Source organism: Phoenix dactylifera, chromosome 10, assembly GCF_051530095.1.
Source record: "Phoenix dactylifera cultivar Ajwa chromosome 10, Ajwa_hap1_PhDact_Kaust_v1.1, whole genome shotgun sequence".
Taxonomy (NCBI): Eukaryota; Viridiplantae; Streptophyta; class Magnoliopsida; order Arecales; family Arecaceae; genus Phoenix; species Phoenix dactylifera.
The window spans coordinates 28,045,101-28,056,607 of NC_143199.1; the positions used below are offsets into that span (position 1 = coordinate 28,045,101).

Here is an 11,507-nt window from a genome sequence, read left to right on the forward strand (position 1 = left end):
TAGCACACTCAAGGTCTTATTCCATCCATATGTTCCCACTAAAGTCTTAATTTACCCAGTCATCTACTCCTACGTCAGTGGATGAAAACAGTTACAGTCGAATTTTTCTACGGGTCCCCAACCCCAAGTACGTAAGTCCTTTAACATCGCCTACGACTTTATTGCGACATTTAATGATCGTTACACGTGTACGGTACTTGGTGGTCTGGCACGGTCCAAAGGCGGTCCAATGTGGTTAAAAAAAAAACGATACAGGATAGGGTTTCTTGAACGGACCGTTAATGTTTGGTTCCAAGCGGGCTCCGGTTGTATATTCCGTGCGGAAGAATGATTCGTCTTATTACGAAACGTAGACCGTTGGATTGCGCCCCGCACAGATCTGAGAGCTGTCCGAATTCTTGCATTCATCATCTACACAGATCTGGAAGCAGAAATTACGCGATCCAATGGTGGATTCGCGCGAAGGAAGATGAATCCTTCTATACACTCCTATTCGGTCCAAGCACGCACATGTTCGACAAAATGAGGAGAGCACCAAATGCCCCGATTGCCCCTATCTCTCACAATCTTTATTCCTGATCTGTCCCTCCTTGTCTTCCCTAAATGCCCCTCCCAGACTCGCCCCTTCTCGGGGCGTGGTGGTGGAGCCCAGAGCTGCCTCTCTGCCTCGCTGGCCTTGGCCTCACCATTGTTGTGTTTTTATGGGCTTTTGTAACCCTCGGAGAGCCAGAGGGAGCGAGCGAGAGAGAGAGGAAGAGAGGCGTGGTCGCGTCGCCTAAATCGGCTGATCCGTTTTTTTTCTCTAGCGTCGTCTCCAGATCTGAGGGCGGCGTCGTCTACCGCCGGAGCGAATCGATTGGGAGCTATTTGGAGTCAATTCCGAGGCAAAGGTGGGTTTTTTCCTGTTTGTTTTTGTCTAATGCGTCGGATTTGGGGTGGTTGATGGTGGATTTAGGGTTGGGTTTGAGTTTTCTTTTCAAAGCTGAGAGCTTTTGTTTGAGTCAATGGATAGATGTGTTCGTGAGGTGAAGATTGGGGGATATGACATGGCTCGTTGGCACGATTTCTGATTGATGTTTTTTTGGGGGTTTTCACATTGTTGTGCGATAAGGGTAGTGAGTTTGTGATACCTTGTCTCGGTTCCATCTGATTCGGAGCAACGAAGGGGAAGGCCCTTTTAAGGTCGAAGTGGAAGAAATTGTCCTTGTTTCTCCTGTCAGAACTTGGATTTGTGTTTGAGGTAACCAAAGAGAACTATAAATATTCTGTTTTCTGTCGTGGATTTTTTATGATCTACTATATGTCCAGTTGCATAGGATTCATCCCTTTTGGGATAATGAACGAAAGAGGACAGAGAGTGTGTTTTTACCCAGCCTCCAATTAGTTTTTTTTTTTTGCCTTTCTTTCTTTTTAAACATTGAACTTTCTTCAAATTAATGATAGCAAGTTGGGGTTGTTTTGTTCTTTCTCTCTGGAATCTATCCTCATCTCTCTCTCTCTCTCTCTCTCAATAACAGCAACTTTAGCTGCTTCGGTCGTTGTTGCCGTCGTTGCTCTACTTGTATTTTATGTAATTGATGATGTAATTTGTACAGAGTAGGAAAAGGGGGAGCTTGGGGTCTTTGCGCTTTGGATATCATAAGTTTGCTTCGGGCTAGATGTTGAGAACTCGGACGCCGGCCTGGGTGAGATGAGGGATGTTAGCAAGGTTGATGAACTTCCTGAAGGCCTGCTGGCGGCCGTCGTCAGATCGGTATGTGCACACAGGCTCCGATACGGTTGGCCGGCAGGATGGGCTTCTATGGTACAAGGACACTGGGCAGCACATGAATGGAGAATTCTCTATGGCCGTGGTCCAAGCAAACAGCTTGCTTGAGGACCAGAGCCAGATGGAGTCGGGCCTGCTGAGCTCGCTCGAGTCCGGTCCGTATGGGACCTTCATCGGGATCTATGATGGCCATGGTGGTCCGGAAACATCCCGCTATATCAATGATCATCTCTTCCACCATCTTAAGAGTAAGTACTGAACCAGAGAGTTCTGTGCTTAGCCCTTGTAACAGCTGCTGACTTTATAAATTGGTCTTTTTCCATGTGTGTCATGAATTAGCTACTGAATGTACTGTATTGCATATCTGGGTGATCCTTTTGCTGTTTCAGCTTTGGAAGACTTAGCTATTTTGCCTGTAGTTAATACTACTGTTAATTCTCTTGTTGTACAATTTGTGAGTCCAAAGACCTTTATACATGCTTATGGTGCAACTTCTTTCAGCAATCAAATGTGTATTTAGTTTCGTTATTTCGCATACTACCTTTATCCTATATCTATGGAGTTTTAGTTGTAATGTCATTTGCTTTTCCATTGGCTTAGTATTATCTCAGTTGAACTTAATTATATCTGCTATCTTGACTAAATATGAAGACTGCAACCATCGGAACATGCAAATTGCTGAGTTGGCAAAGTCGCTGGGGGTTGGTATTGGCAGCCTGAGTTAAAGTCCCACCTTCTTTGTAATAAAGGGAGGGGCTCTGTTTCTGCCCCCCACTCAAGTTTTAAAAAAAGAGAGAAAGAAATAAAGAAAGAAACAGTATGGTTATCGATTTTATTGCAGGGGTCTTTTGTATGCTGCTTGATCGTCCTGGCTTTTGAAACTTATCTAAGCAGCAGTAAAGCTTCTTCTTACCCCATTTGACATCTTTAGTAATATCTGGATATATATTATAAACATAGACTTGGCTAGTTCCTGATCATGTCTCAATTTTCTTTGCTTGCATCGGGTCAAATTTTGTGGTACATGCAACTTTTCTGCTTGAAGTGAATTTCTAATTGTACATATATTCCAATTTGTTTGATAACCAACTAATAATGCTAAAGATACTCGTTCAGCCATAGCAAGAGTTGTTTCAATTTGTACCTTATGTGACAATAGAGCCTCTGCCTCGCAGGATTTACATCCGAGCAGCAGTCAATGTCAGCTGATGTAATACGGAAGGCATATCAGGCGACTGAAGAGGGCTTTAGTTCTCTGGTCACCAGACAATGGCCTACGAAACCCCAGATTGCTGCTGTTGGCTCATGCTGTCTGGTTGGTGTGATCTGTGGTGGTATGTTATACATAGCCAATGTTGGGGACTCCCGTGCTGTTTTAGGGAAACTTGTCAAAGCAACTGGAGAGGTTTTGGCTGTCCAGTTGTCATCAGAGCATAATGCAGGTATTGAGTCTGTGCGACAAGAGTTGCAGTCATTGCACCCAGATGATTCACAAATAGTTGTTTTGAAGCATAATGTTTGGCGTGTGAAGGGCCTCATTCAGGTGCTTATCATGTGAATACCTCTCATACATTATACACAATCTACAATAGTTAATCCAATCAAAGTTCTCATCATAAAAAAGGTTTAGCTGATTATTGTCATCTAGATTTTCTTTTGTATGCAAGCCTATCAGGATCTTTAGAAATATTCATGCAATTCCTCTTGAGATTGCTTCTCAAGTGCTCTGACCTGCTTTAAAATTTCATGTAGCCACTGAATCAACTATGTGGATACCCTTTTAAAGGATTTGCTACTTGCAATGTACAAAGCATCATGTAGGTTAAAATGATTGGCATTTATATTTTGCAACTTTTCTGCTCCAACTTCTTTCACCTCTTTTTGGGTTTTCCCAAATGGTAATTTTTAAATTTTGATAGCCCTAAGGAAGACTGATAGTTTTTATGTTATTGGAAGATCAAAGAAATTCAACATCTTGTACTACCAAATTAAAGGTTAAGAATATTTATAGTCCTACACTCATTCGACAGTCTCTAAAGTCTAAACCCACCCTTGCTTGTTTATCCTTATCAGAACGTTCGGTGTGATGCCGGCATGATAACTGAATTTCTTTTTAATCGTTTCTGGCTACATGCTTTTCAAGTTTCTTTGAAGTGTAAGAATCGTTTGACTATATGTGCGTGTATATGTGTGTTTATGATGTGATTTTATTGATGCAACAATGTTATAATGTTTAACAGTTTCTGATGATACATTTATTTGGCAATTACTGATGCTCGGTAGTTCCTTTGTAACTTGTTTATTGCCTTTACGAGCATTGTCCTTAGACCTGCTTTACCTTAGCTACCTTGTAGGTTTTTACTGAGTTGAAGGTGTTTTTGGAATGTCTAGGGATGGCAATTCAGCAACAGTTGCCGATTTACATGTCATATTTTTTTTTCATCGACTATTATTACATTTGTTCTTCCGGATGGCTTTTTTTCCTGTCCTAGTGTCTATTTGGGGAGGATGGTTTTTGACTGAAAGCAGGCTATAATGGTGAAAAATTCAATGTCTTCAATGGGAATTTTGATTGCTCTTTATCCATTACCTTACACTAATTTTTTATAATCACTGATAGGAGTCCAAATTTTCTAGCCGTGGATCCTTCCCCAAGGATTCATATATTTGAACAGTTTATCTTTTGAATAAAAATGAGGGAAGCTATAGCCATATTGCTCATTTCCCCCCTCAAAACATTTGAAATGGTCAACATTCATATTTTACAGTATTACATCCTTCACATGGCGTTCTCAAGATTTGCATAACCTAAAGAATTTTTGGTAGGTTGTGTGCTATTTTTAGATTGCCAGAAATTGATTTTGGTTGCAGCTGATTTTTGAAGGATCATAGAGCCCTTTGTGGCAGTATATATTTTCGGAGGAAAAAAGGGAAAAGAAAAACCATGATGCATTTGTTTACCATCCTTGATGCTGGAAAGCTTCATATTGACTCAAACCATCGTGTGGTATTTATCATGTTGGAAATATAGTTCTATATCTGAAAAAGTGTAACTAGCATATAGAGTTCAGATCAGGCATATCATTTTTGGGTTTCATTGTCACTTTTTCTGGGAAAAAAAGCTGATAAGTTTGCTTTGATACTCATAATTAGATTGGAATAAAAGCATATCCCGTCCCCATCCACCCCTCCCTCCAATGACTAGTAAACAGGATCCAGATTTCCCAGACTGGTCTTCTCAAGGAATCACTGGACATTCATTTCTCCAACTGTTTGATTGCCCTTTTTGCCTTAGGTTTTGCAAATATTGTGGCTCATCCAGAATACCACTGAAATTTATTAAAAAATGTTTCATACAATATGCTCTAGTCCTACATCATCTTAAGACATTTTTTTTTTCTTTTAGATTCTATCACAAAGCATGGTTATTATGGGTATTTTCATTGGAAGTACATCTTCTACTAGTTTCAATGCAATCCTTTCCAGTCCGCATCCATTGAAGATAAGTTGATCTAGAAGCCCAATCATCTAGCTCTTGTGGAGTAGCCTAGTAATGTTTTTAAATGTTGTCACTGAATTTTCTCTACTGAACAGAAACATGTAATAAAATTGCTACTTCCTGCAGCGCATTAATTTTGAGTTATAACTTAAATGCAATGACTCTCTGCCTCCAATAAAAGAAATCTTCTAAAAGCACCAGCAATTAGTGCACAGTATTCATTCATATTCTCTCTCTTTTTTTCTTTTTTTTTTGGAAAAAAAACTCAACCTACTTGGGGCTGCAATATCTTTCTGATCCACCTTGTACATCTCATTCTCCTATTTATGGCCATCATCTGTTAACTCTATTCTCATTCTATCTCATTTGTCTGGAGTCAAGGATTCTTGAAGATACCTAGGGGGTATGATATGCATTTTCTTTGGCATATTCTCATATTACCTTGGTGTCCTTCCTCGTTTGGATGACTTAACTTGAGTTACACCATAACAGCTAATCCATTTATGCTGATGCAATGTTAGTTTGTAGAGTCCCTTACAAGGCAAGGCGCTTGAAGGGCCTAAACTAAGGTACATGAAAGTTAATTAAAGAATATGAAAGTTTTTTTTTTTTTGATATAGCCATTAATAGAACAAGTGGAGAGAGGGATTCTTAAATTTCTCCCCAGATAATTGAGATAAAACTTGCTGGGTATGACGATTTTTTGAGGATTTTTTTTAAGGTTAAAAAATACTAATTAGATGGCTATATTTTCTTTGCATCTTTGAATGGAAAGATGATTTATCATATAAGCCTCACCGATGCTATCTGGAGTTTGTTGTGAACCATGTGATCACCATTTCTATCAACAGCTACTTCAGCCATTATAGGTTGGTTATCAATCTCTCTCATCATATAACACAATCAGGACTTATAGCCTCTAGTATACCAGCTTTTTCAAATGTTATCACAACTTTGTGTTTTCTTAGGTCATACCCCACTCACCTCTTCTTTGATTCTGTGACTCAAATCTTAGTTGGTTTCTTAATCAGTCTTCACATTTTCATTTCTCATGTTCAGGGGTCCTAGAACTTGAATTGAAATTTGATAAGTTGTAGCCTTGTGATAATTATAGATGCGGGCAGTCTAGAGTTGTTAATTCTGATTTATCTGTTGGGTGATATCTTTTCTTATATGATGTGCAAGACAAGGCTTGGTCATGGCTGATGGAGAAACCAATTGCAACTTTGCAAGCACGCATTTTCATAAAGAAGTACTTTGTCCACTACTCCACTTATGCTCGGGGATATTTTCCATGTATGTCGAATAAAAGCAAGAGGATGACAAATGTTGGAGGTAGTATAAGAAAGCATTCTCATGTATGGACATAAGCTTTAGCTTAAACATGATGAGCCAAATACTTTCAAGCACATATAACAAAGGTTTAAAAGGCGTCTTTTAATTTATTGCTATGTATTTACTTGCTCAAGGACACCAAACATGGTAGTGCAAACAGAAGAATTCATAAGCCTGCAACCCATAGACCAAGCACATGATGGTGATGCTTACCTCTGATAAGGTTTGTGGAGCATGTTTTGGCCTCTTGCTGCCGGATACATAGATGCAAATTCAAAAAGCTTCCACTGCTAGGTTGATGAATCACAAACTTGTAGGAGGGTTGTGCTTTATGAGTAACAGGCCAGTGATAGAGAGATGAGGTCATAAACTCTGCAAGAGATACAGAGCATCTGCTTGCCCAATGCCACTTCTAATTCTCAGGTTTTCATGTAACAGGACTCTTAGTTCATTGTTTGCATGAAGGCATGCAACTTTCAAGTGTGTATTAACATCTCCATTTTTGGAAGCAGGGCGATACATCCCTGTCATTATGGTTGCTGAAAATTCTATAATGGAAGAGAACAGATCTGCATCATTTCCATTTCTTCTTCTTTGTTAGGGGAGACATAGCAGTCACTCAAAAGCCAAGCAAGTCACCTATCTCTTTCTTACTTGCAATATTTATTTTCCAAAATGACCAAGCATATCCAATATTTTTCATGTACCTGTAGTTTGATGCCTTTGTATATTTGTCATGTAGAGCTTGGGGAGAGCTTATTAAGGCCTGTAATAAAGCATTGATGTCTAACAGTTACCTTATCAGTGTCTCCCACTTCAAATCCACCCCAATCTTATAGACTCTGATTCATTACCCTTTTCCAAGGAAATGAAAATGAGTTTGATTATTGCCTATCACTATGTAGTACTTTGCTTTTGTTCACCATTTCTGCAAACAGCCTGTCCTTAGCTAGTTTCCGCGATTCCTCATAGGGAAATGCTACTTTCTCTTCAACTGTTCAAATTCCCACTGAGAGACCTTATTCCACCGTCAAGAGAAAAATAGGAAAGAAAAAATTTAGGGAAAAAATGAACACGTAAATAGGAAAGAAAATACAATGGTAGGTTTCTGAGAAACTCAAGAGACCTTATTCCACCATCAGGAGAAAAATAATTGCCCTTCCAACTAACTAATGTATTTCGACTTTGTTTTTTAAGCAAGCTTCTTATTTCTGAAAGAGATGGTATTCTGCTATATAAAGTGCTGAGATGCAGGCATAGTAGATTTATATACTAATCAAAGCTGCAAACCCAAATATTATATATAGATTTAAGAAAAAATATTCTAAGTGTTATTTTATGCCTGTTACAGAAAAATCCCATAAAGTAGTTTTATAACTTATTAAAAATTTAGTATCAGATAGTTCTATGCTTTTTTGATACATCATATACAAAATTGTACATTGGACATCTTTACCAATTTCTTGTGCTGTCTAGACATCTAACATGTCATTTATATATGCTTTTTTGATACATCATGTACAATTAAACATGTACTTCGGATGCGCATTACCAATTTTGCATGTTGTCTGGACATCTATCATACCGGTTATGCTGTCTAGAATCTGGCATGTGCTGTACATGTGTTTAGGATACGAGAGAGGTAGGTATCTACATTTTCAGTCTGAATCTATTGCCTTTTTTTCCCAACTCAGCTATGCCTCTTTGTTGTTGAAAGACCCACCTATTCTTTCTTTTCCAATTCAAATAAAAGATCCATGGGAGAGATTCTCAAGGAAAAGATATGAGAAGCAAACCCTAATTTGTTTCCTGTTAAAATACATGTCTATCACATATATGAAATATCTGAGATGGGAGAAGCTTGTGCTTGGGATATATATATATATATATATAAGATTAGGACAATGTCCAATTCCAGTGACGGATGGATTCAAACCTTTTGCAGTATATAGATATGCAAATATGTTTAAATTAGTTACTAATAATTTTTTGTTGGACATTTTCTAAGTTTAAAGAAAAGAGTGGCCCAATGCACGAGGCTTCTGCTATTGCGGGGCTTGGGGAGGGTTGGATATACGCAGCCTTACCCCCATATGCAGGGAGGTTGTTTCCGTCTTTTGTATCCGTGACCTCCAAATCAGATGTACTTGAATGTTTTCTAAGTTTCTATTAATATATTTCTGTTTTGAGTTTGGGCTCATACAACAGCTAGTTTTCAGGGTTTTCGCCACATTTTGGTATTGGAATCAAATCCAACACACCTTTCAGAACAGAATTTTAATACAAGAAATACCTGTCTTTATTCTCTAGTTTTCTCCATCTTCGTGAATGAGACATCTGAATTTTGTGTTGCAGCATCATTCATTTGGGTATTGTAAGAACTCATTTGACATTATTAAGTAGACAAGCAATGCGACTGCTTGCTTACTAAATGCCTACTCTTTTCACAGTTAGATTATTCTTTTTGTTTGTTGCCCATCAAATACATGATGTTGGAAGTAAATACTCAACACATCTTTGTTGAGGAGAATGTTATATAATATTACACCAGCCATCCATGAAAACTGTTGCTTGATGTTCATTATGATGGAAATAGTGTTGGCAGTACAATACTTGATATAGGTTCCATTTTCTTTTCCCATTTCTTAACAAATTTATTATATTTTTGCTCAAGAGTGTCCAACCCTGTATTGCAGGTCACAAGGTCAATCGGTGATGTATACCTAAAAAAGGCAGAGTTTAACCGGGAGCCATTATATGTAAAATTTCGCCTTCGTGAACCTTTCAAAAAGCCAATACTTAGTTCAGAACCATCAATTTCTGTGCAACCATTACAACCACATGATCAGTTTCTCATATTTGCATCTGATGGACTCTGGGAGCAGCTTAGCAACCAAGCAGCAGTTGATATTGTTCATAACAATCCTCACAGTGTGAGTTTTTCTTCTTATATTTTGACTTTTTAAGTGGAAAAACATGGGTATGGAAGAACATATTGGCTCAAGTAATATGCATTGTTGTACTTTGTGGACATGATTTGGGTGAGCCCTAGTTGAAATACCCTAGTTGAACTGACTTACTAATCCACTGAGAAATAATAGAATTAATGTTTTTTACTTGTTCTGCAGTGTATCATTATTCCTTCTCCAGATAGAAATAGTCCAACATACTGGCATCCTATACCAGATAAAAGAATTAATTACTTAAAGAGGTTTTTTAGTAAACTATAGAATTCACATCTGGAGCATTATTGATTATTACAAGCAGGGCTAAATGAAGATTTTGTTAGTTTGGATAAGACCCACCGCAATGCATGGCTAAGATTATTGATCAATCAGCAGCATGTAAGCATATAAAATTGGAATTGCAGAGATGGAATTCTGGTTGAATGTGTCTTACAAACTGGGGAGCAGTTAGGTATCAGTCTTGATCATTGAATTAAGCTTAGGTGAGTTTACACTAGCATAATTAAGGGACAGAAAACTGATGGAGATGTCATGATCATGTTAAGAAGGAAAAAAAAACATGGAGGTTGGAGAGGGCTCAAGAAACCTTGTGTTGAATGTGGATTCAACACAATCAGGGAACATAAATCCAGGCCAAGTATGTGGGAACTACCCTGTTGCTTCTGGGTTTACCTTGTTGGGTATTCTGTCTGATGACTTTGATTCTGGAGCTAGGATGAAGATTCATCAGTGGTGAGTCAATGGATCGAGGGTGTATGAGGGCTTATTTTAAGAACTTGAATGATATGAAATCAGAAAAGGGAACCTTCATCCTTGAACGCAATTTTAAGGACGGGACAAAGAATATGTTTCTGATGGGTTACTTATTAACGCATTTTTAGCCATGTGTAAGTTCTTGCCTTGCCTCTTAAAGGCCCTTGTAGCAAACATAATGGAAAGAATTGTATCATTTGACTGCTTGATTAAGAGATACTTGGGTGTGAATTGAGGTAGGGTGCTATTCTGTAGATGTATATTTTTCTCATCCTTCCTAGTTTTGCATGAGTTTTGAGTTGTCGTTGCCTCAACAAAGACTAGTGCCTTTCTTCTGTCTGATTGCATTAAGGTTCCCTGAGTGAATAATGATCGCATTCCCCAAGGAACAAATTACAAGCTGTAGAGCCAACTTGAAATACAGAGGATGCAGCTTTTGTTCGACTACAATGGTTGCTAGGGTTGCTTGTTTTTGAAACAATTCTACCGTGGCTTGCATATGAGTGCACTCTGCGAACGGTATGAATCACTTTTGTCTTGAATTCCTGCAGGGTAGTGCTCGGAGGCTTGTGAAAGCTGCACTTCATGAAGCAGCAAGGAAAAGAGAGATGAGGTACTCTGATCTCAAGAAGATTGATCGTGGGATCCGTCGGCATTTCCACGACGATATAACTGTCATTGTTGTGTTCCTTGACTCAAATCTTGTAAGCAAAGCCAGCTCGCACAAGGGCCCTTCACTTTCTGTAAGAGGAGGTGGGATCAATCTGCCAGCAAAATCTCTTGCACCTTGTGCGACACCCACAGAACTTGGTGCTACCTGATTAAGCCAGCTCAGCTCATCTTTCCCTATTCTGTACTAAATTACACAGCCAGAATGACTCCCATGATCATGCCCCCAATGATGTAAAAGTAGGGAGACAGAGCAGCTTTGTATCTGTCATCTGTTATACTGTGACACTAATATGCATTCCTTCTGTTGTGCTTCATATGAACTCGATGAGGTCCTATCTTGAAGTCCAAGTAGCAGGGAAAGCAGATTCTAGGCTAAGTGTTTACTAGGACTCTTCAATTAAAATCTCATTTGTTTTATTTTCTTCTTTCTTTTGGTATGTAAATTCCAAGAACACGAACCCATCCTTGCAGTTCTATTTCTTTGTTCATAATTAACTGTTTCCTTTACCAGTAA

The 11,507-nt window shown here is 38.7% G+C and overlaps 1 protein-coding gene across 2 annotated transcripts; it reads left to right on the plus strand.

Annotated features, from left to right (window-relative positions):
- The first annotated feature begins 629 nt into the window (after positions 1 to 629).
- Positions 630 to 11,507, plus strand: LOC103722807 (putative protein phosphatase 2C 60). 2 transcript variants are annotated; one of them, XM_088705793.2, is made up of 5 exons: positions 630 to 890; positions 1,596 to 2,016; positions 2,944 to 3,311; positions 9,299 to 9,535; positions 10,873 to 11,507. In XM_088705793.2, exons 2-5 carry the CDS (start codon positions 1,698 to 1,700, stop codon positions 11,140 to 11,142), a joined length of 1,194 nt encoding a protein of 397 aa, XP_088561919.1. In that variant the 5' UTR covers positions 630 to 890; positions 1,596 to 1,697; the 3' UTR covers positions 11,143 to 11,507. The 2 variants fall into 2 exon arrangements, with proteins under 2 accessions (XP_088561919.1, XP_089781996.1); XM_089925870.1 differs by having other exon boundaries at positions 694 to 890; positions 1,601 to 2,016.